The sequence below is a fragment of the Fundulus heteroclitus genome, chromosome 3, assembly GCF_011125445.2.
Source record: "Fundulus heteroclitus isolate FHET01 chromosome 3, MU-UCD_Fhet_4.1, whole genome shotgun sequence".
NCBI lineage: Eukaryota > Metazoa > Chordata > Actinopteri > Cyprinodontiformes > Fundulidae > Fundulus > Fundulus heteroclitus.
In genome coordinates this window covers 16828693-16854768 of record NC_046363.1, presented here as the reverse complement: position 1 = coordinate 16854768, position 26076 = coordinate 16828693, and the positions used below count along the sequence as shown (strand labels likewise).

At 39.8% G+C, this 26076-nt stretch overlaps 1 protein-coding gene across 1 annotated transcript; it reads right to left on the bottom strand.

The window, feature by feature from the left end:
* Positions 1–765: 765 nt before the first annotated feature.
* On the bottom strand, positions 766–25228 carry LOC105940374 (tumor necrosis factor receptor superfamily member 11B). Its single transcript, XM_012882893.3, has 6 exons — positions 25139–25228; positions 14045–14272; positions 13532–13676; positions 5274–5489; positions 3366–3584; positions 766–2041 (listed from the first exon to the last, which is right to left on the bottom strand). The coding sequence occupies exons 1-6, from the start codon at positions 25184–25186 to the stop codon at positions 1647–1649; spliced, it is 1251 nt and encodes a 416-aa protein (XP_012738347.2). The 5' UTR covers positions 25187–25228; the 3' UTR covers positions 766–1646.
* Between the last annotated feature and the right edge of the window lie 848 nt (positions 25229–26076).

Genomic DNA, 26076 nt, shown 5'->3' with positions numbered 1-26076 from the left:
GTTTTGTCTCTCTTGTTGTGTCTCTGCTCTGTCTTCTCTAACCCCCAGTAAGTTGAGGCTGATGATTGTTAATACTGAGCCCGGTTCTGCTGGAAGTTTTCCTTCCCGCTAATGGGTGGTTTTTCTTTCCACTGTCGCTTCATGCTTGCTCAGTATGAGGGATTGCTGCAAAGCCATGGACAATGCAGACGACTCTCCCTGTGGCTCTACTTTTCTTTTACCAATCTGTATAATCTGATTGTATTTGACTTTGGAAAGTGCCTTGAGATGACATGTTTCATGAATTGGCGCTATATAAATAAACTTTAATTTAATTATGTAAAGCCTCTGTCGAGCGTTTTGGGGACATGCTTTATTGCTGGGTGACCTGACCCAAAATATACTTCAGTAATTTATAAATTTGCTTTGGGTCTGATTTGGTGCTGAATTTAATATTCCTTTGTGTGTGATAATGAAGATTTCCATCCAGGTAATATACCAAAGAATCACTTGAAAGAGAGTTTGGTGAGGATCACAGATAAGTTGTTTTTTTTTCTCTCCTTTTTTACATTTAATGTGGAAGAATAAAGTGCTAACGTGTGGATAATGTGGATAAGTTTTCTTTGGAAATACTGTCCTTTTACCTATCGAATAATGTATTAGTCCCACTATGTTTTATCCTTTTCAACATGATATTAGAAGAGAAAAACAAAAGGAAAGAATTTTACCTTTGAGGGTCCTGATTTTAGCTGACAACAAAAAAAAGCAAAGGCAAGTCATTCATTCTTTTTCTGTTCAATGCTTATTTATAATAAAACAATACATTTTTTACAAACTGACATCAGAGATTTAGAAATGTTCACAACTTAGTTACACAAGCTTGAAGAGAACCAGAAAGGCATTTATACAACACAGACCATCCACTTCTAATATAAAAGTGACAAAACAAAATATAAAAAAAATATCACTTCATGAACTTGCAGCATTTCAGAATCCAGTATTTACGAAAGAAAAGCAACAAAAACAAGATTTTACACTTTAAGAAAGTAAAATTACACTTTAAATAAAAACAAACAAACAATTGCACTCCTTTATACATTCATATAACTGACCAAAAAAGAAAAATATAAAACAAACCAGCTTTCCCTTTCAGCAGCCCAGAACAAATAAAAATGGACAGCTGAGGAAAATAAAAGTATTTCATTATGAAATCAAATTCTTGCTCTCAAACAGCGAGAAAGCTCTAATAGTACAAACCAGAATCTGCCAGACCTTTATCCACAATACAGCCTCTTCTTTCTTTTTTTTTTTTTTTTTACATCTCCACTATATCCTAATTTTTCAACAGTCTGGTCAAAATATATCCTGGAAACAAATGTAGGAACACATTAGCTGTGGGAGTTTGTTTTACTTCACATAGATAACGTAGAACAGGATGACGGCATTTGCATCTGTTCTTTTCTGTAGAACAGCAAAGAATTTACCTCCTGTATGATTTCCTTGTATATGTCAATGTGATTTTCCTTGGCCATTTGCTTACGAATGACTGACCAATGCTTCCTGTGTTGACAAGCGTCTTACGTATTTCTTACTGTGTTCTCAATCAGACAATGCGTTAGTGTTTTGGAAATGCTGTGGGGATGCGACGTTTCCTATTTGCGCACGCCTCATTCATTCAGTGGCTTGTGCGCTTTAAAGCATGACTCATCCTGAAACATGCTCATAAACATCTTCTCGTACTTCTTGTGCGCCGTCGTGGTTCCTATGATGCGGCTGATTTTCTTGAGGCCTTTGATTAGGTAGCGCGGAGCCCCCTGGTTGCGCAGCTCCCTCAGACTGCGAGACAGACTCTTGGCTAGATCCAGGTTGTAGTTGGCCGTCTTCCACAGGTGGAGGATCTGCAGGAGGTACTGCCTCGGCAGGCAGGTGGCCACCACGGCCCTCACATCCTGCTCCTGGACTTTTATCCCCGGCAGGCTGTTGGTCACCTTCATCAGGTCGTCCACGGTCAGGTTTTTCAGAGCGTTGCAGCGGGACACCTTTCGCTCACAGTGGTTCACACCTGGTGAAATGCAGGGAAACTTGAAATAAAAGTGTGAAGGTGCTTCCCTTTTTTATCGTCTTCCTCCATTATGATGTTCAGGCAGCTTTTTTAATCCCACTTTTTTTCATTTAGCTGCAGTAACATGCATCAACTGATTCATAACATTTGTGAACACCTTTAAAAACATAAAAAAATATGTAAAACTAAAGCATAGTGTTTTAATTCTTAAGGCCTAGTCACACACGTAGCAGGATGTCTGGGAAAAACGAGACATTTTCATGCGGTTGTAAACGGTGTTATACATCCCTTAAAACGAATGATCCTTAAAGCTCCGGCTAAAGTGGAGATTTATAAACGCCTCGGTTTAGAGCCTGCATGTTTACATGAAAAGACGGATATTAACGTCCGCTGCGTCACACACGAGCGACCATTGGTTATACATTTGGTCATACGGTGGAGTTAAAAATGAATTTCATCAGAAAAGTGCTGATTTTTACATTGCTTCAGATGTTCAGAATGTTTTTTTCAAGATCGAACCTTCTGGCGCCATGATTCATTCCTAACAGGAAGTCATGGTTGTTTTGAAAGATTCTGATTGGCTGACATAAGTTTTAGTTTTGTGGTACACTGCCTCCTATGCATCTGGCATATAAAAAAAATGCTTAGTGGCATATTTCTGCAGGTTGGTGTGGATGAAAACATTTCTTGTAAAAATTCCCCATGTGTATGGTATTGTTTTTAAAAACGGTGTATTTGGTTTTAAAAACCCTGCTTTGTGTGGACTAGGCCTAAGTTGAACAAAGCATCCAAGGACCTTTAATTTCTAGAAAACTTTTTGTTTCCCTGTGGAAAAATTTGGTGTGATTAAGATAAAAAATCCTTTACAATGGGTAAATTTGGGCATGACAGTGGCAAAGACACAGAGTTACACACAATTCATAGTTATGAAAAAAAAAAACTAATCTAACCTAAAGTTAGTTCCAAAGCAGAGCTTTGTCAGAAACGGCAAAATTTAAAGCACAAGAATAAATGCCACAGTAAATATGGAGGCACATTGCCCCTCACCACCTTGCCAAAATGGGAAAGACAAGAGCACATCTCACACTTGCAAGGTATCAGTCTGCATGATTAAGACAGTGGTTACAACAAAAAAGCTACTTGTCTAAACTTGTCCATATCTGCAACCTGATGGTCGGTAAAACGTTACATAACGGCCAGAGCAATGACAGACGCAGACCCATTTTTTTCTTTAACAATCCTTATGCGAGTCTCCATATCACCCATTCATTTTAAGGGATTTCTAATGATGGCTGCGTGCTCAGGATGTGTTTCTGATCCATACCTTGTATGATGCCGTACAGCTTGTCTTTGTTCTGCTCCCTCCACAGCCGCAGCAGGTGCAGGATCTGCTGCTGGGGAGAGCACGCCGTCTTCAGCCTCTCCAGGCTCTTGAGGTCCACCTTCTGTCCAGGGAGACTCTCAAGGATGCGCTCCAGAGGCAGCGAGGACAGCCGCAGCGAGGCCAGAGACTGGAAAACTGCTTCCTCGCAAAGAGTGACGTCTGGGGGGGAATTATAAAACAGAAAACGTTGGTGGAGTTATTACAAGATGTATAACACACAGTTAATGCATGTAATTAGTTATTTGTTTAACTACTAAATACTTTCATGATACTTTTCATTTTGTCCCCCCACATTTACCAAAGCCTTGGTGAATTCAATGCATTTAGCAAACGTATATCCACATGAGAAAACCTTGAATTACATGTACTTTAAAACCAGAATTCCTTTAAGAGAAGTGGGCAAGAAAGCTCCACTCTAATGTTAATATGCATTTTTCATAGCAATAGTCATGTTGCAGTTACACTCCAAATTACTCATGTCCCTGATATATTTAGATTTGAAATGAATCTGATTCAACCAAGAGGTTTGTTACAACCTAAATCTGCCAGAGTATAAATATTCTTGCCCTTAACTGTATTTTTTCTGACTGAATATAAAGCATTTCATTAGACTACACGTCTCATGTGTTCATACGTGTTTTTAACATGTTGTACCATAAAAACAACAGCTCAGTCTTCTGTCTGCGGAGCGAAGCTTAAATGTATGAGCTGCACAAAAATGCACGTCTGAGGGTGCAAAGAAGTTCTTATAAGGCAAAGTTATATTTGGGGGTTTTTAAGCTAAATCTCACTATTAGGAAAGTGTAGAGTAGCTTCCTGTCGCTGAGGACAGTCCCCATTTGCATATGACATTCAGAGCTGAAGGTGATCGGAAAGTTATCGACGTTTCCATGTATGAATTTGATCGAGTCATGAATAATTTCTGCAAGTGTGTGTTTTTTTTTGATTAATTTCAAATATTCAAGAGTTAGCAAAAAAAGTATTTTTAAGCCAGTGGTTGGAAAGACTTTACTCTAAAATGAAGAAGAAAATTAGCTATTTTCTCTCATGCCCTGATGATATAACTGTGGCTTTCCGTCATTGGCATTCGTACATCCCACATCACTCAGCAGCTTTGGGAACCCCAATGTTTCACATTTTTGCTAAAACTGGCCAACCGATGCAGGATTGGCTGCAGGCCGTTTGCAGCTGTGTGGTTCAAAGGACGACAGCTGGTGAACACAATTTTTGAGGGAAGCATCATTCTTGTTGAGGGCCGATATCTTTGTGACTGTGCTTTGAAATATTCTACAGACGGCGCGGAGAGTGTGCCAGGGTCTGGACATGCGTGCGATTTCTAAAGCTGCAGGAATTCAGCATCATATTTGAGGATTTGCTTTTCAAATATATGTTGGCATCTGTCATAGCTGCAGTCTGAGTAACACAGACCCAAAAGCTCGCCTTGTGTCCTATTATGACTCAGTTTCCTCTGTTTTTGCGTTTGGGGATGTTAAAGGGGGTAATTGGTCCATCATGGGGTCATTATGAATTGCGCGCCATACACATTCCTTGTTCTCTGGAGCTGGTTTTCAGACATGCAAGAATTAGTATAAAAAAAAAAAAAAAAGCCTGGAATCTTTAAGCAAAACCTGACCGAGGAAATCCCCTGCCTCGGGGAACGAGATTGACCACAAGTCTGAAATAGCTCGGCTTGGAATGATTTTAACTTGTTGACGATTGAGGTTTACTCTAAACACTCTGATATGTGTGTGTAAAGGGGGTATGTGCTGGATATAAACTGACCCCTCGCTGGACCGCTTCAAAAAGCCTTTCAAATAATTCCAGTCATTGCAACCCTCGTATTCTCACCGTTATGGCACAGGGTGTAGTGCTGGGAGCAGTCCAGTGCTGCCTTGATGTCCGCGGAGCCGCACAGGCTGTCTGAGGTGGACGTGCCCCATCTCAGGGTCTTCATGCCGGAATCCGCGCAGTTCCTGTGCGGCTGACATGGCTCGGTGGAGGAACTGCCAGCAGAGAAGTAACCGTCTGGACAGCGTTCGCACACGGTGTCACTTTCTGGTGTGCCTGCAAGACATCCACAAAAAATTATTTAGATTTCAGACTGACAGAAAGGATTCTTCTCGTTTTAAATATCTTGAACAGGAAAAACCTGAAAGGCAGCACCTTGCCATTGACAACCCTCCCTGTAGCTCTACGCTTCTCCAGGAGTGAATGCTGCTTTTCGGGACTTTGAAGCAATCAACTGGTTCCCTTATATAGGACATTTTTGACCAATCTGTATAATCTGACTGATTCTGACTTTGTAAAGTGCCTCAAGATGACATGTTTCATGAATTGGCGTTATATTAATAAAATTGAATTGAATTGAATTGAACCCTGGAGCCACTTTTTGTACATTCCAACCTAAAACCAAATCTTCTTTTATTGGGATTTTATCGTTGCAATCATCATGTAGCGCTCAATTCTAAATGGAAAAGTGGAAAAGTTTTCCATTTTTACTTCTGTGTGTGGTCTCAGCTCGATTTTGGCCCCAATGGACGGAGGGTTGGACGCCACTGGTTAAGCTCAAAGGACGTTTATGTGTTAGAACGGCTTAAAGTCCAGAGCTAAATCCACACTTTAAGCCAGATGTTCCCAGACCCTCTCCATCTAATCCGACTGAGCTGAGCCATTTTACAGTCAAAAATATCCGTATAGATGTGTAAAACTGGTTTTAGCTGTAAACCTTTAATCGTGAATTAGAATTATGCACCTCCTTGTGTTGGCCAATGACATAAAATCCCCGTAGAATACATTCAAGTTTCTGGTTGAAATATGACAAAGTGGAAGAATGAAACCTCTGCCAGGCAGTGTGGTCCCCCTACAACCAGAAAAATCATCATTTTCTTTCCCCTCCTCCCCACGTCGAAATACAGGGCGACACGCCGTAGTGATACTTCACACAAGCCTATCCTGAAAAGATGCTGCGTAAGTTTCGACAGTTTACCGACAGCCTTTCGTTTCGTCTGAAACGGCCGTTTTCAGGGTGCCAAAATCATCTACTTCGTCAAGCTCATCAATTAATCTGACGTTATTCAAAGAAGTGAGCCCGCAAGCATATGACTGTCAATCAAAGCCACAGATCACTGTATGAGAATGACTCACGCGTTTCTTCCTCATAACACCCACACATAGTTTCTAGTGTGTACTGTATCTGCTGCTACTACTACTACAATGACATGTGAACTTCAGAGTTCAGCATAATAAATATCAGATTGTTCTCGGTCTAAAAAAAAAAAATCATGCTTCTTTTTTCATGCAACGGTATCTTAATGTTATTTTTGCGTCTTGTAACATGAAAATGAAGTTTATTGAATGAAACGCACGCTATAGATGGGAATGAGGGGTTCTCAGTTATTATAATATTACAATAACTGCTCTGAGCTTGTGGTATTTCACCCCGCAGATCACATGACTGCCTGTATGTAACAGAAATAGTGGTTTAATCCCTTCCTCTTTTTTTATTTTAAAGCCCTGACCAAAGAATTGAAAGTGCGTGGGAAGACACCGTGCCCTGTATCAGATGAAACATTTTTATGCGTTTCCCGCTCACATGGCCTTTTATCATTGCGCAAAAACAGAAAACCACCTGCAGATATGCATACGGCAAATGTTTCCTGCACTGCTGATGACAAAGCACGTACAGTACAGACTTTTGAATGAGACAGACGATTCGACACACATGCTGACATTAAGGATTTTTTTTTTTGTTTTTCTCAAAATGTGCCGAATCAGTCCTTTGTCTAAATGCTTTCTAGATGTGTTCTAGAATAAAGATTGAAATTGGAGTTTTAAAAGCCTACACAGAAGAAAAAAACCCTGGTTAAGTTATAATTCAGTAGTTGTCCTTATGAAATTGGGGAAACTAACATTTAGAGCTAAGATTATCTGCTTCCATTATCTGTAACGTAGGTCAAAGGCATTAAATATTAATAAAACTAAATTATATACAACTCCACCAGAAGGTTTCATTAGCTGATTTTATTTTTTCCCCACATTAAGTTGCATTACAGAGGTAATCCGTTTAAGTTTTTGCAAAATACCCTTCACAATAGCCCCATATAGACACAGTAAAAAGTTTTTCTTCATAGCTTTTAGCAAACTCGTTAGAAAAGAAAACATTTAAACAAAATAAATACTTACTCCTTATGCCATGACACACAAAGCTGAGCTCATCTGCATCCTTAAGAAGCTTTTGTAACTTTATTAGAATCCTTTGTGGCTCAGATGATTGAAGGTGCATCGGAAAGGAAAGTGTCTCATAGTTGACCATGTATATGAGAGCTGAGACCAAGCAATGAAGTTAACAGAACTGCATGTGGACCTCCAAAACTGGATCGTGTCAAACCACTTGGAGGATACCAAAAAAAAAAAAAAAATATGTGAGTACAGTCTTCCAAAACACTGCAGTCTCCATAATTTCAAAAAGGAAGAAGTAAGGAAACGCGTAGATCTTCCATAGATCCACAGTAGCAAATTTACCAGAGTGAGTAATTCTGGAAAGAAAGGCCAAGCCTTGGGTCAGGTGAAGAAACCCATTGGTCACTTCAGTAGAACTTCAGTGTTGCCTTCTAGAGATCTGATAACCATCCCTTTGCCAAAATACCATCTCAGTGAATGTCGGACAATGGAAAATAAAATTCTCGGGTCTGATGTTTGGGTCCCACCTGCTCCATTGCTTCTTGTACGGCTGTGAAGCTGCTCCGTGTGAGCTCGGCTGGGAGTCTCCCGCCTGCTCTCGGTGCTTACCTCTTTCTATCACGTATCACCTCCATTCCATCGCTGCCTTTCACTCACCTGCCGATCCGCCCTCCGCTATGTCGTAAACTCACCTCTTGCTGGAACTCACCATCTATCCATCTCCAACCGTAAGAACCTCCTCTTATGTCTGCGTAATCTGGTGGACCTGTTTCAACCCGCCACTCACCGAGCCGGAGTCCTCCCGGAAAACCAGACGCCCAGATTCAGAGTATGTATGTATGTATGTATGTATGTATGTATGTATGTATGTATGTACGTACACTTATACACACATATACATGTGTATGTGTGTGTATATATGTACAAATATATTCTGTTTTTACTATTATGAACATGTTTACTGTTAAAAACCTGACTGATTATATGTATTAATTTTATTTTTATGACTTGATTGCGATTATATGCACTGTTATCACCTTGTGGATATTCTGATATTCTGTACATTAAAAGATTTTAGTTATTTGTTTCCTTTTTTGTTTAAACTATGGACAGTAATGTTTTTTAATTGCACTGTCTGAGCCAATGGTCTATTTAATGATATTTTGATCTTAATATTGCCTGTTCTTGGTATTGTACTGTATTGTTTTGTTTGTTATTGCAATGTATTGTTCTGTTGAGGGTGGCTCTGCCTCCTGAGGAACTAGAGATGAAAATTAGCACTGGCTATAATCTCGCATATTTACATCCTGTTCATTAGTATACATTGTCCCTTTATAAATAAATGAATACAAATACCAATTGTGTGGCTTTATTGCTTTTTACCACCTATTACGTCTTCTGAGACTGAAAATCAGATTGAATGCCTTAACTTAATTTAGCAGCAAAACTCCATGCCAGACACAAAGGAAAAGCAAGGTAGTCGGAAACAGAATGTTATTTAACGGGACTGAAGCAGCAGCTTGTGGTTTAAAAGTCAGAATCCCAACCAGAGGCTTTGTGCATTCATTCCTTGCAAATGGACAAACGCTGAATGACTCAGCTCTTAGTGTCTGAATAAAGAAATATTCATGATATATTAACTAGCATGAGCCAAATTTCAGTCAAGCCAAAGAGGAAGCAGTCTCAGAGATTTAGTGGAAATATTGTTCTTTTTATTGAGACAAAGTAGTTTCCGCTTTAACTCAGCCATTATATATCCGTCACAATGTATGACTGGAATTATGACTCTTTAACAATGCCACTGTGCTCTCTGACATTTGGTCAAATGACATTAAGAGATTCTTTGGAACAAAATGCTCTTTTTATAAAGGGCAGTTTAATGTTCTGCTCAAACACTGTAAATGAGACTGCAAGGAAAAAAGTTGATCCAACTATTATTTCAGAGACGTTGGAGAAGTCACGACCTCGGGTGAATGCAACACCACATCGATCATGATTCAGATACTGTGCTGAGGAGGGACCAGTACGGATGCAATGGAAACAAGTGTGCATCACGCTGAACTAATATTTACCCAAGGAGTTAACAAAGTAAAGACAATCCAAACTTAGTCACCTCCGTCAAATGAAACTAAACCCTACTGATTCAACATCCCGAGTTTCATTAGGACTACTAAAATTACTACTGTCTGATAAATGTGCGCTGATGTTATTGCTGTGAGGAATTCATGAGTGGCATCTAAGATTACGAAAATGTTAAGGGTGAACACATTTGATATCATGTGATCAATCTAAACAGAAATTACATGAGGATTTAAAAAGGCTACATCTCTTTAAAGCAGATGCAGTTTAAACCTGATATTAACACGTCCCCCCCCCCCCCCAGTCTTTAGATATTTTAATAAGACTAAATGTTTTTGTTTTAGGTCAGCAAGGTTTATCAAAGCTATTTCTATTTGCTAAATGTCAGAAATAACTTTTTTAACAGAGTTTTTCTTTACATTTCTTTCATTTCTAAAGTCTACATAAACTAAGGTTAGCTTTACAAGCTACCAAATGAAATCACAACATTCAAGTTATTTCGAGGCACATCTGTGAATGTGTTGAAAGGTAATACCTAAAACCCACTGTTTCCTTGTGTGGCGCCATAGAAAAATCTAAAGAAATCCACCAAGATATCACAAAAAGAATTGTGGACCTTCACAACTTTTATATTCCTTTTGTACAATTCACAGATTTCATTCATACATTTTTTTTTCAAACAATCACATGCAATTAGAAAGACCACATGAACGTCCAGCCATCAGACTTCTGAGGATAGCGATAGGTTCTTTATCGTACTGATGAACATGGCTTTAGTTTACAAATGTGAGGATCAACCACAGAACAAAATACCTTCCTCATGCTGGTGAGAAAGTGTGATTATCCACAGTGAAACAAGCTGTGTTGCCAGCATGGCCTGAAAGCCCACTCAGAGAGGAAGATGCCACGGCTAATTAAAAAACATGAAAGAAAACTGACTTTAGTTTGCAAATACATTCATGGACAAAGACCAGGACAAAGGGCAGACATGTCCTCTGGTGTGATGAAATTGTTTGCCCATGATGACCATTGTTACTTTGGGAGGAATAAGGCGGAGACCTGAATTGAAGAAAATTGTGCTTTTCATCAAAAATATAGCCGCATTTCTGAGTGACGCCAAACTTTTGAGCAGTAGTGTATGTAAACTTCCGAGTTTTATTAAAATGTTTACAGAAATTCTCTAGGGAATCCTGTCACTCATTCTTCAGACATTTAGCAAAAACAAGTCACCCTTTGTTGAACTAAAACAGGACACGTTTCGTTTAATGTCCAGCAGTGAGAGAAAAAGGTAACGTGTCTTCCTACACAGGGTTTGCAAACATCTGGAGTCAGCTGAACATCAGCTGAACATCTTGGTGTGAGGAACTGAGAGACTGATGTAGCAAGGTACTCAGCTAGATGGACATATGCAGCAATCACCTAATGTAGTGTTTCGCTGCCTAACCACAAGTTATATGGTGGTTACAGACGATAAAACTTTAAACATACAGAGAGATACTTATACTAAATAACCCTTTAATAATGCTAAATGTAGCACTTTCATTTTTTCTCTTTGACACATTGTTGTGTTCTTTGAACGTTATCATTACATTTAAAGAAAGAAAATGCTTGCAATGTGGGTCATTTGTTTCAGTCACACATGATCATGAATCATCATATCAATTGACTGACAGTACTTCCTGGTATTAGCCAATCACCTCCAGGGGTCATTAGTCTTGTGCAAAATAAGATGAGGAATAATGAGCTGGAAAGTAGTTTTTTAGACACAAAGCTGCGCCTAGCTTAACTTGATCAGCAAACATCAAACGCATCCCAACTTTAACGGTATCGGCTAACGTAAAACGGTTGCCTCAGCGTGTGTTTTGCCAAGTAGAGGCTCTGACTCCACTGCTTGCAGTTCTTTCAGCACTGCCAGGGTTGAAAATCAGCAGCATTAAGGTTCAGCAAAAGCAGGCGGGCATGGAATCAAATCAATGACTGTAGAGAATTATAACCCAGTGGTTCTCCTATTTCTTGACATTTTAAACACTCTTTATATATACTGTATATAAACAATAACATGTAAAATTTATATTGGCAAAACCTGGAACAATTGATTATACATTACGCTCTTTGGTCTAATATAATCGGAACTGTCGCCTCAGTTTTTTATCGTGAGCAAAAAGAAATCCCTCTGTTTACATGAATGAGGCAAACACGTAGAGAGGAGAGTTGGCATTAAAAATATTTAAGTGCTGGAGATGTCAGATAGCACGCAAAAGCTATTTGTGGCTGTCTGAAAACAAATCTGAGAAAATAAAAAACATACTTTTCTTATATTGTTTGCATTCACAGATAATTTCAGTCAACAAAAATGACGGTAAAAAAAGAGATCAAATAATAAAACAAAGGGAGGTCATGTAGGTCACGTTTCGGAGAGGGAGACAAGCGAGCAAAGACAAAATTCACTTCTTAGAAAGAATCAGTTTATGAGAAAGTAGTTCTATAGGTTCTGTAAAAGAGACATATCTGATAAGTATTTGATGTGGTAACTTGGAGGAAAAGAGATAGGCTTCCAGAGGTGCAGAAGAAGGTGTGAAGATAAAAAAACATTGCATGTCAACTGTTTCATGGTTGAAGTTTCTGCAATATCAGTAAATTAACAGAAATGAAGAGAAATACAGAGCTTTCTTCACTGAAAATGCACTTCTTGCGTTTTCAGTGAAAGCTCCCCCCATGAACATTCAAACATTAGCTGTTCTCATCTATAACAGATAAAAATGAGTTGGAAAATATTTAATACAGTACATTACAAAAAAGAAAAAAAAACTTTATGAACTGTATAGGTATTTTACGTATGTGGTACACTGACACAAAGCAGAGCCTAAGCGTGGAATGACTTAGATGGAAAAGGATTCACGCTTTTTTTTTAATCTTTTAAAAATAAAATCTGAAACATGTTTTGTATTCAGGTCCCTTTACCCTGATTCCCCTAAATGTCCACGTACGTCTTTGTACTTCAATCTCAGAATAAATGCAGCTGTTCTGTGAAGGCCTCAGAAGTTTGTCAGAGCACATTAATGAACAATCGGCATTGAAGACCAAGGAATAATCGCACAAGTCAGGGAGAATGTTGTGGGGTTGGGTTGTTAAATAATATCCCAAACTTTGAAAGTGATCATGTCAATCCATCAGCTGGAAGCGTAGAGTATGGCCCAACTGCAAACCTAAAGATATCCTTGACCATCTAAACTAAGAAGGCGAGCAACAAGGGTTTAACTAGCGAAGCAAACAAGACATCCATGATTACTCTGGAGGAGCTGCAGAGATCTACAGCTTATGTGGAAGAAATCTCCCTGCAGGACAGCAAAACTTAACATGCAGTCAGATGAGCTTGGGATATTATTTCACATCTGTTTGAATGGTCCAGCCAAAGTTCAGAACTAAATCAAAATTGTGTTGTTTTTCTTTTATTTATTTATTTATTTTTTATTTTTTCCCCAAAGAAGAATGGGGAAACATTCAAGTCTATATGTGAAAAGCTAATAGAATCATGTCCCCACAGACAATAGCTGCAGTGAGATCAACAAAAACTGATTTTACAAAGTATCAGCTTATGAAAGTTAAATATGCACCACAGCTTTCATATTTTTATGCATATAATTTCAATAAAACCGTTCATCCTTTTCCTTCCAGTTCACGGTCATGCACTACTGTATTTTGGCCTATCACATAAAATTATGGTAAACTACACATAAGTTTGTGGCTTTACTGTGACAAAATGTGGGAAAGTTCAAGTCTGCAGGCTTCCTGCTAGCTGAATGACACCTGATCAGGTTTGTCCTCAAAAGTGAGAATTATAGACCTACCTAAAGCTGCGACTCCGTATCCAGGCAGACAGGGACTGTGTGCAATGCAGAATTCCACCACTAGATGGTAGCCGGGCACACATTCGCAGAGCTGGTCGTGCGTGCTGTTGCACTGCTGCTTCACAAGCTGCCTCTCCTTGCACACCTAAACACAACAGGCACTGGTCACTAGGTGGAGACATTCCATGAAAAGTGCAGAAAAAGTTCATTCCCATAAGCATAACCTTGCTATGTGAAAATCATGGGAAATGTGTTTTTAAAAGTGTTATTTTGAAAGAGGATGAATTCACTTCAGTGGATATGAAAATAACAGCATTAGCTTCAGGTTGGACAACAACAAAAAGCAAAAGGTGCTTTCAGAGCACGTTGTGAGGATTAGAGTAAAATATACAATAAAATTTGCCTTCTGAAGATGCATTAAAAATCTCACATTTCGTAGGAGAGCTAAATTTAAATTTAGGAATGTGCAGCAAGAAACAAAACTGTGTGTAGACCAGCTTGCGTTGTACATACTGAGGTACAGTATTGGCACGTATCCCCCCAGTGCCAGTTCTCAGCAAAATGCCTCTCAGGACAGGGCTGGCACTCGGTGGGTGCGTCGGCCGTGCAGTGTCGTTTCACAGCCGTGCCAGGGGGGCACTGGTCACAATAACGGACTTGAGACGTCACGGGATCCCTGTGCTGGTATTTGGGCGGCACGGCTTGCTGCTGAAAGGCCCATGAAAATGAAGCCGTGAAGAGCTGCAAGAGAAAAAGGAAAACTGGATGAGCAAGTGATTCGGTAGGGTTAAAATCCCTCAACGCAGCCCGCCTCGTGCACAGCTCTTCCTTCGCAAAACGTTTAAAATTCATTCATGAATTTACGAATTCATGCCAAACCAAGCTGTCCAGCAAGAATGAGTTCAAGTGAAGGTCAACGTGGCAGAGGTGAAGCTCCTGCTGGGCTGCATTTAAAGTCTGAGAAGCAAATTGGCAGCGGCTTCACAGTTTTGTGGCAACTGCATTCAGACAACATAATCGGCTCCCCCAATTTAACTTGTTTCCTATCTGCGCAACATTGCCTTTTGCAGCAATATCACAAAGTTATCTGGCCCGGAGTAGCTGTCAGTGAATCTCTCGCCGCAAGCCAATTTACATATTGCTTCGTTAGGAAGCTCGCATGTCTCTGCCTGGGCAGGATGTGCGAGCCTTTGGTCAGGCCTCAAATAGAGGACATTAATTGGTAAGCATGTCTGACATGCAGCCATGGAGCAGGACCAGGCCACATGCGGACCAGATGTCCCCCACCAGGCTCCAAACTCTGAGGGCCTCAGCCATTGGCTCTGCGGACTTTCCCGTTGGCCAGGGTTCATCCTTACTGCTCGGGCAGCTAACAATAGATTTCACATGCACTGTTTGCTTGTGTGTATATATCTATATCCATATCTATAGATATATAACAAAAAAATAAGTTTAAGTGTGAATCTTCAAAACCTTTTAAACAAACGACAACAACAAAAAAAAACACAGAATAGTACGCCCAGTTGGGAATGTGCTTTTTACTGGTGTGTGTGTTTGCCGCCTGTTTGTTGAGCTTCATGTACAATTACGGTCTTCCTTAGTGTTGGTCTTTGAGCTCTGTGGCCTCCTGTCCTGGCTGCAGCACATAAAGGGAGCTGCTAGAGGTTTGCTGGGCTTTCCCCGGTTCGCCACCGGAGTACAAAACACTCTGTCCTACAGTTTACCAAACTTTAAACTGCCCATCTTTTTTTCCTGGGTGTTTGCGTCTGTGCTTGTGATTGATCGAACGCAGTTTAGTATGTGTCGATGCGTCTGAAACAAGATGGCCATCTACAGGTACAGGAGATCTTTTTACCGCCCACAGCCATCACCATCTATGATAACTGTTTTTAATTTGCCTTTGGGATAAATAAAGAGTTTTTGGATTGAATTGAATCAGAGAACAGGAGAGCTATTTTAAAAGGGAACGCCAGCATTGCATCAGATCACATGTTGCCACGGATACATTTTTTATTAATGATAATAAGAAATGCATGTGTCATCATGCGCGGGTGTGAGCAGGAATAAGGGAGCATGCAGAATAGCTCATTTTGCATGTGTCATATATTACCAAACACCATTGAAAACAGGTACTTGCATACACTATAGAAATGGACACCACCTGTTCTTATGCCTCACTGTTTAATCAGATGAACCCTTTTGCAGTTTTAGGGGATTTAGTGTGACTTGCTAAATACCATAATAATGGGAGAAGTTTATGTTTGCTTCAGATTCAAATATTTCCATACATTTCATGTTTTGCAGGAATTTAGGGCTATTTCTCATGAAAAAAAACGATATAACTCAGCAAAGGCATGTTGACCAATCTGCTCATACACAGCTTTTCAAGTCTGCCCGCGAAAGGCAATGAAAACACTGACTTTTGTTGTCCTTGAGTCACTTTGAAACTATTTCGGTGCAATGATAAGGGTCACCATCTTAAATCTGGAAGCCAAATTTGTGCTCAAGCTTTGCCTTGCCAGCTGTTTGCTAAAGGCGTTCCTTCAATATTTCCACAGAATGTGCTTTCGTCATCATGCCGTCAGTTTTGTGAAGTTTGCCAGTGATGCTACCAAATTTGAGATGGTGGTTTGGAGCTGGCAATCTCCCCCTTTCTCTTCTGAATTTAACAATTACCATTACAGCCGAATACTTGAAGTTCAGATTTATCAGACCAACAGCATATGTCTCTGAACATTATTGTCTTTGTCCCCGAGTGCGTTTGTAAACCGTAATCTGGGCTCTTTTGCTTTTAGAGTTATCTTTTTATTCCTTGTGAAGCGGCATTACATCCAAAAGTCTTTTTCTCTGATTCTAGAGTGGATTTACACATTTAACCCCCCCAATAACATTCATCACTGGGACATAGAAAAAGAGTAAGTAACCCTAACCCTACAGATCAGGTCGGTCTTCCATCACGCCGAGCTGTCACTTTACTGCGAGGCATTACAGGACGGTCTGCTGGCTCTTACAGCAGCTGTGTCAATTGTCGCCATCTTGCTTTCTGATATCCCTACAGAACTGCCGGCAGATGGCGCAACAATGTTTATGTGCGCTGATTGCGTCCGGTGCAAAGTTCTTTTCAGGTTCAAAAAGGACTGAGTAAGAAATATACTATTCATAGAAAATCGTTCTCTTTGAAGACGAGTTTATGATTATTTGTGTTTTCCTTTTAAGATAATCAAACTATATGACTAGGCCCCTTTAAGCAGGTTAGTTCATTCACCATCCAACCCCAACAATATTTTTGTAGTTAAAAATAAAAATAATAAAACCTTTGTGAGCAGATATTTTGTAAATCTACATCTTTTTATATAAAGTACATACATATTTGGTTTTAATTGCATGATGCTTTCGCGTTAAACTGCTTCAAGCTTTTCTCCTAACCAATTTATTACAATTCATGCACTGTGTGCATGTCATTCGGTCCTAAATACTGCTCTTTTTCTATCTGTTACTGCTCCTCTTTGCAATGTTGTACACTGAAGAGGATGGCAAAAATAGATGAACGGTTTTTAAACACCATAATAGAAACTCATGCTTCAAACAGTCCGGCGAATGCGGCGGTTTTCCCGGCAAAACCTATCGAACTCTGAACACAGCGTCTTTCTGGGCAAAGCTTTCATCTACGGCGGCTCACTGAGGAGAACCATAACTGCACGAGCTTGTTTGTAGTGTGGGTGGCCCCATCAGGGCTCAAACCCACAATCACAGTGTATACATTTGTTATTAGGGCCGTGAAGCCACATCCTATTAAGTTTAGAAACATCAGGAGCTACAGATGATGTGTGCTGATGCAGAGGGTCAGCAGAGGGTTATGCAGATTTAAGTTGTCTAATTAATGGGGCAGCTAAATAGAGCGAGGCAATACCGAGAATGGATAAAAGCAGCAGCAAAGTTAAATTGAATTTTCAGAGATGCTGATTAAAACAAACAAACGATCAAACAGAAATGTTTTTGAACGTCCTAAAACAACCATAACTGCTTGATGATTCAGTGCAACTTTCAACATTTGATTTTTCTCCGACTACAGCTTTCCTGTGCAGCAATACTGCACTATGACAACTCTACAAGAAGTGTTGAGTGTTGCAGATTTTGGAAAATTAACAGATAGACTAACTATTGTTACAATGCATGTGATCTACCCCTAAATGTTCTGCATGGATCCTCATACTTCTCTTTTTTTTTGCATATACAAAAGCAAAAATGAACAATCTCATCTATTGGGAATGTCTAATTGAATAATTTAGTTTAATTGTGCAATACATTTTTACTCAAAAGTCCGTTTTTTTAAAGATTGCATTGCACAACTAGTGTTATGTGAACATGTGTCTTTAATATTTATGGAATAAAAAAGGAAAAGGAATCTACTAACATTATCTTATATTGTCAGTAATACGTTTTTTTTTTTTTTTTTTTACTTTTTTCCCCCACTGTACATCTCTTTTGATTCCCTGACAGGGAGAACACCTGACGTGGGAGTGCTGGCCAGGTAGATACAGAACCAGGCGTTTGCATCCTAGAGAGGCCCCAAAGGTTGATGGTTTGAAACTCAGTCTGTCACTCTGGGTCCCTGAGCGAGACCCTTGACCACAGAATATATAATCTGTGGTCAATCTGTAGTGCTATATAAACTGAATTGAATAGATTCCTCCCCGTGTGCCACTCAGTGTCAGCAGCACACCGCTCCCTCAGGGACAGGTTGGAAACAAATTTCCCCTCTTGGGGACTATTAAGGGAAATATTTATTAGCTTCTTTGTGATAGAAGGTCCATGTCAGAATCATGCAGTTTCTAAGCTCTACATTACAGGCAAAAAGATGATTACTTACCTCTAAATAGGTGTTACCAAACACTAGAGGTGACCCAGGTCCTACCATTTGTAAAACAGTTTGAGAACCTTAAATGTAGCTCTGCCAATGAGGGCAAACTCTGTGAAAACGTCTAAATTATGGCATACATCTACTGTGAAATCCTTATTTAAAATAATAAAACAATAAGTGGTTGTGGTGTTAAAGAAGACTTGAGATCTGACCTTTTACCAAGAGCCTTAAACACACCCCTGTTGGTCTCTTAGACCTTATTCTATGCTGATGGTGTCCAGAATCACAGCATAAGAATGTTATGATTGCCCTGAAGTGTTGGGGCTGTGCAAATGGCTGCAAACATGTGTCATAGGATCTCATATATGAATCATCTTAATTTGCTAATGTAGAATTCCAGAAAAGCTTTTTTTAAATAAGTTATTCTTAGCTAACTTAAAATTGCAATTAAATGATTAATCTGAATGTGAATTTGCCTTTTTATTCATTAGAATAATGTATGCTGGAAACCTTGATTTTGAAACAGCTTCACTCAGGAGTCTTTAGGTCAATAATGGCTTGTTTATGTTCCAGGCCTCTCTAGAGTTCTAAGGAAGTAATTAAAAAAAAAAAAGTAACAGATTCCATCTTCATTCTTGGAAATGTTTACAGCCAAATACTTGCTAAAGTCAGCTCCTGCAGTTAATTTAACTGATCTTAGGAAACTCTAAGATATATTGGGTACATTATTGCTTTATTCAATGTGTGACAAAAGCATTTCATTTAGATGGATTTTTTGATAGATTACGTGATAAATTATGAGGCTAATAGAGTATCAAGGTTTCAGGTTGTAATGGATGCAAACGCACAGCAAAGAGGGAGAAAGGTGCATGATACTGAGGATAATTTAATGAAAGAATTAAGTAACTTCAAGGGAACTGCAAAACTGACACAGGGAGAACAGGACAAGGAACTAAGAGGAGCATAACAGAATAATTGACAGAGCTTAAACACTGAGGATGTATGATCAGTGACATGGGAGCCAAGTGAGTCCAGAAATCAGATGCTCACCAGCTGAGGGATAGTACTGAGCAGGGGAACTGAGGGAAGGAGACTAACACAAAGAGCACAGAGAGAGCTGAACTAAATTCAATAATCTACAGACCAAAAGGAAAAAGCCACTAATCTAAAAATATGAACACATTGCAAAGGAAGCAAAACAGAAGAAATAAAGAAACTCGACACAGATACATGAACTGTACACAGCAAAACCTTAACGACAACCTAGGAATGAACGACAAACAATCACAAAAGCAAACTAAAACGCAAACACCCAGGGAGCATGGCATACAGACAGTTTTTTCCCCCCACATATTATCATAGTTTAAATCCAGCATATCAAATGATACTTGGTTTTTACTTCCTAATTAGCTGCTTATAATTTTATCATTCTACAACTATCTGCGTAAATAAACATAGAAATTGAATAATTCTGGTCAGGCGCCATGAATTTTCCCAGTCCACATTCCGACGAGCCACATAAGCAGCTTTTGGCCATGAAGCGTTTTGAATATTGAACATTTCTGAGGAGTGGGAGGATAGCTGTCCTGTTGCGGGCAAGGGCCTCCACCAACTGTTAAAAGAGACATTTAACTTTTTACCCATGTCGTTACTTCAGAAGCCTCCATGTGAGGATCACTTGGACAACCCCTGGAATCCTAAATTACACCGTCATAATTACACTGTCACCATTTTCAGAGAAGCCAAGAGGCCCATCATGGAGCTCATCCAGCTGAGAGAAGAGGATGGATGAAGGTATGTTTGGAAGCATGCTCTTAAAAGAGCCTACATAAGCTAGACAGAGGCTGCGCGACGTATAAATAAACCCTTTGATGTAAAACTATTTGATGGAGATCAACAGACCTCCATAGGCTGTGAGGCGAACACACTCAGATCCAGACAGATGTTTACCGACTGTGAGATGATGTTGAGTGAGCAAAGCCTGAGCTGTTCGCTCTGTTTATACATCACGGGGCTGATGCACATTAACTGGGAACTTAAGCAATCTAAAGAGCTGTCTATCAGTTAGATGGCGCCAAAAGACCTTAGAGAGCGGATTCTTCTTTGACCAATCCGATGACAGAGCTGAAAAACTACCTCAGGCAATGGATGAGAGACGGGGCATGAACAGAGAGTTCAAACTAAATCACACTTTAAAGATCATTAAACAAGCTTTGATAATGAGGTCATGAATGCATCAGCAAACAGTGAATTTGTGGAGGGCTACTTGTTTTTAGCTTGAGGGAATTAATTAGTAGAAATTGAATCTTTAAGAAACCATCGGCGTCTCTGGTGCATCTGTACGTTAGTGAAGCGTCTTTCAACATGCACGTTTTAAAGGGTTAGAGTTACATTAAACTTCCAGCAGCATTACTGACATGCAACCCGGGACCAGACTCCACGTTTGGCTCCTGCCTTGGGGTTAGCTTTAAAGCCGTGGCACGAGGAGACGACCAATGGCACAAAGGGAGCAAACCGCACCGGCTCATGCACCGAGCACATGGATTCAGTTAACTGTAGAGAGTGCAGGTGGTCTGAGGGGGGATTCCAGCTCACTGGTGTGCATGTGTGTTTGCGTTAGTTCACATGAATATCAAATCAGTCATCTTTTTTTAAACCGCGCAGAGATCTGGAGCGACTTTGGGACACACTGCCAGGCCACATCACATTATACCTCGCTCCGTCATCCCCATGCAGGGGGTTTAGTTTTAGTCTCTGCTGCTGGAAATATCATAGATTACCATGGAGACCAGGATTATGCAGCTAATCACTTGAAGCCAGATAGTCTGCTAATTTGCAAAAAGTCCGTTATGATAGTTCAGGATCATATTTGGTTTCTATTGAAAATAATAATTTAGCTGTTTTTAGGGGCTGGCCATGCAACACATTTAACATGAGTATGTTCAATTTGGCTTGGTGAAATCTTTCAACACAAATTCTCATTGCAGTTGCAGATTAACGTGGAAAGAAAATAGCTGTTATGAGCTACATTAATATTGACAGGAAAATCAGGATTATATTTTTCCTTCAGTCTCTAAAAGAGACAAAAATGATCTGAGGCTGTGAAAATATTTAGATAATATTCATGCGGCTCAAACTATATTACGGAGGCAAGAACTGATTTTTATTGTCAGGACCATATAGTTTTATAGTGAGATCACACAGAGGGCAAGAGATTTGAGATTCAGAGGCACTGCACCTTTGATACAGTTAAATTCAAGTGCTGTGAACGTGGCTTTCTTAGACTTTGTATTTCCTTTTGGTTAATAAAATATCAATAGGAAATTTGATTTTGCCTAAGATTTAAGTAAATGTAAAACAGAAAGGTTTGATCAATTTGAAAATTTATTAGAATTTAACCAATGTAAGGTACACAAATAACAAATCTTATACACAAATAACAAATTTTATATTTAAGGGCCTTTTAGCTGTTAAAGTTACATAATTTCTAATCTGAAATATAAATATAAATCTACAAAGACAAAATGCAGCGCATTGTTTCGCTGGTTTTATTGAATACAATCTAACAGATGTTTTGATCAGTGTAGCTAAACCAAATATGAACTAGTTGGCACGTCCGGTTAGCAGCACAAAATAAACTTAAAAGCAGTTCAAGCACACATAGGCAAAATTCAGGCACAACCAAAATGTGACTTTAAAGAATTGCTCATTTCAGTTTCAATCAATTTAAAGGACTCGGAAGGCAGATGATGAAAACTGCTTTTCGGAGAGAGAGAGAGAAAAAACTGCAATCTGAGATTAAAAGAAGTATTTCAATGGCATTTTATTCTAAAGCAGAAGCACTGCTGTTTTCTATCTGCACCAAAAAAAAAAAAGTTTATTCTCAGTTACATGCTACACCAGAAAGAAATCAAGAAGAAATTCAACAGTTGCTGCAATTTTATCCACACACTGAAATTGGAAGTAAAAGAAACCAAACTCTTCTTGTGTGACAGGGAAGCTGATACTGCAGAAATTTGCGTCCTGTTTTTAATATGCAGCATAAAATGTTCAAATTGAAACAAAGATGAGGACCTGAGGGTGATTTTAACCTTTTGCAGCAACTGTATTTCTTCTGTTTTGTCACTTTCAGTCTCCTACTGCTCATGCATACTCTTATACTTATTTGTTGACTTCTTAAGGCAATTTGGCTCACCAGAGTTTTATTTAGAGGGTTGCAGTAAACGCCACACTTGTAAACCATGTATCATTTTGCTTTAAACTGTATGCACTACTTCGTGCAGGTCTGTCTGGTTAAATCCCAATAAATACACAGACGTTTGTGGGCGTGCTGTGACAAAATGTGCAAAAGTCCAAGGGGTGCAAATCCTTTTACAAGGCACCGAAGATAGTCTGGATCAGTTGGTTCGTCGCAGCTGTGCATCACTCATAAACCCCCACAAAGGCACACAGGCAGGTACGGACTTCTGCTATCAGAGCTACTGTTGATGGAAAAGGGGAAGTTAGGAGTGAGGAAGCAGCTTACAGAGGCGTTCTATTCTGAATCCACAACAACTTGTTTGGATGTTGCACGATTTTGACACAAGAACTTTACACACACACACACACACACACACACACACATTTGCGCTGTTTATCTTTCCCTAGCCCATGCACTTCCAAGTATTATTCTAATACTTTCATGAAGAAAAACAAATAAGGGGTTGGTATTTGTGGCTAATTTATCTTTGCACATGTTCCCTGTACTGTGTGCAATGCTGCCCAGGTTTAGGGAAGTTGGTGCAGCTTCAGCCAACGGACACAACAGAGACTTAAGAAGGGGGAGTGTGTGTGTGTGTGGGGGGGGGGGGGGGGGGGGGGGATTGCAGAGATAAGGATGCACAGATAGTAGATAGAACTTAACACAAAGGAAGGATAAAGTTTGCTTCTGCATGTGGATTTAAGTGGTGCGTAGGGCGGGGATTGGAAGAAAAACTGCTAACTGTCCTCTGGCCTCCTACCTGTTTAGACTATTTCACAGTTCTCATTATGTAAACATGTTTTCTCATCCGAATGGACAGACCTGCATTAGGTTTTCCAGTGGCTTCATCCAAGAAAACACCCAAACAAAAGGTGTTTGTTTAAGACGAGAAAAAAAAAACGTGCATCAGCAACAGGCGGGAAAACGCAGAGCATCACGTGCTACGGCTATGAACAGTTCACTCAAAAAAGTGAGCCAGGGCCGATGTCCACTTCATGTTAACATTTCATTTCTGGTTCATACATAAGAGAAAAGGTTTTTGTCGGGTTCAATTGATTATTTATTTTATTTTTTTCGTAGTGAATATTAGGCTACATAATTGTTGGCTTTTAACCCAATAAACACCTTTTTTATGCGTTAGCTGGAAACGAAATGTTAATATTATGTTAACATTTGGTGGTTGACCAGGTGAACCAGGACTGTTATAAAGTGAACAACAGTTCTGGTTCACCTGGTTCAGGGAGCAAAACGCACTGAGTTGCGTTAGGGGAGTTTTTTATCTGCAATCGTGACTCCCCATAGCACACAACAGCAGACGCGCCCTCACCGTTCATTTGCATTTAAATCCCCTGGTCCTTTGAACGCAACACACAAACAAGAACCTCTAACTGACCAGGGGTGGTCCAAAATACGGGCTCTCTTCACAGCTGTGTGACACACACACACACACACACACACACACACACACACACACACACACACACACACACACACACACACACACACACACACCGCGACCACAGGGACAGATAGTGAAGCGAGTGTTCTGGGTTACAGAGTGTTTTCTGTTTCCGACATGATACACATCGCCATATGCAAAACGGGAGAGGGCTCTGGTGTAACACTGCGCACAAAGCACACCACAGAAAACGACAGCTTTGATCCTAACATATTCAAAAACGATACGGGTGTCATGTCAGACAAAGCCCACCTCTGCCCCAGGCAGAGGCGAATATAATTTATTGTGGCAAAAGCTGCGAAACGTGAACTAAACTATCATCCAGGTAGGAGTTGCAGCTCTTCCCTCAGAGTATTCACACATGGGGGGAATATGCGCTCCGCTCATCACTAAAAAGCACACAGCGCAGTCAGTATACACAAAGTTCAGCTTTCCATGCAAAGATTTGATAAATGTTCTGATATTGGGAGATACATATCTGATAACTATAACGTCAGTATTTCATAACAGAGAAAACACATAGCCCACACACGCCCGCAGCCTTATGGAGTTGTGTCAGCCTTGCATCCATTTACGAACCCCCTTTTAAAAATAAATAATAATAAATACTATTATTATTATTATTATTATTATAAGTCACTACATAAAACGATGGCGCTCACATACCAGTGCCGATAAACACGAACAGGAATGAAAGTTAATTTTATATTACAAAACGCACGAACAGCTCAATTAAAAGAGGAAGGTGCATGAGTGCGGCGAGCGTGATGACCGGCCGGGATCTACCTGCAGCGACGCACGCTCCACAACGCAACACGACTGTGGGGAATGCTGCGTTTCCCTCCACTCCTGATTATTTCTACAGGGACTATCTGAGACTTAATTGATGTTGTTCAAGAAAGGAGAGAAAAAATGAGAGAAAGATAAAAACCTCCATACTCAAACGTGTAAGATGAAACAAAATCATTGACTCCTTTCCCAAGAAGAACATCTGCGCTCCAGCTGTTCAGTCGCAAACGCGCAGAATGCGGAATTCTGGTTACTCACCACTATCAGTTTCATGGCAGGGTTGGATTTCATTATCCGTGTGCTCATCTTCTCTGCGTAACAGCGAACTGCAGTGTGATGGGGTCTCCATAACAGTTCTGCTCTTATATGCAGCCAGGGGGAGGGAGAGAAAAAAAAGGAGGGAGAAAGAGAGAGAAAAAAAAAAAGCTCCAGCTCTGATTCAAACAAACGTGGCACCATTTTTGGAAAGCATTAAGCTTTAAGGCATCCCATTAAGGAAAAAAGGTTGAGTTTCTTTTACAAGAACACTTGTGCCAAAACAGGAATGTAACTTAGACTAAATCATATTACTCTGATTTGTAGACGTAGGCTGAAGACATAATGTGTGGTAACGATCTATATTAAGTGCATTTTGTCCCCATGGTCTTATGATTGGTCTCAGGGGTATTGCTAGATATAAAGCCATAAAGTCCTGACCCTAACTCTTAGAATGTTGAAGTTCCTGGAAAACAAGCATGTTTGTTATCTGCTTTCTATGAATATATACATTAAATCACTGGTGTCAAGTTTTCTTCCATCCATTATGTGCTTAAAACCATGTTACCATTTGGAGTTGAAATATACACTTTGGCCGCATCATTCTAAGTTTGGACGTGTGTTTTGCAATAACAGTTTAAATGTTCTGAATTTTCCTATAGCGTTTTTAAATGTACCACAAGGCTCTTTTCTGTTTCCTTTGTAATTACCTTTCATATAGTCAGAAGTTATCAATATCTTTTTAAAGGGAATCCCCTGAAAGCTGACGGTCACCACGTTTTGTTGAAAAATGGGCTGGCGTTTTTCTTTGGAGCTGAAGATATATCCTGTGGAACCCGTCCCAGTATTACGGGTATGACAATGCCTGTGACTCGTCGTATGGGTAATAGAGGAAACCATCGCAATTTTCCTGGACTACTGTGTTTCCATGCAGCAGCAAG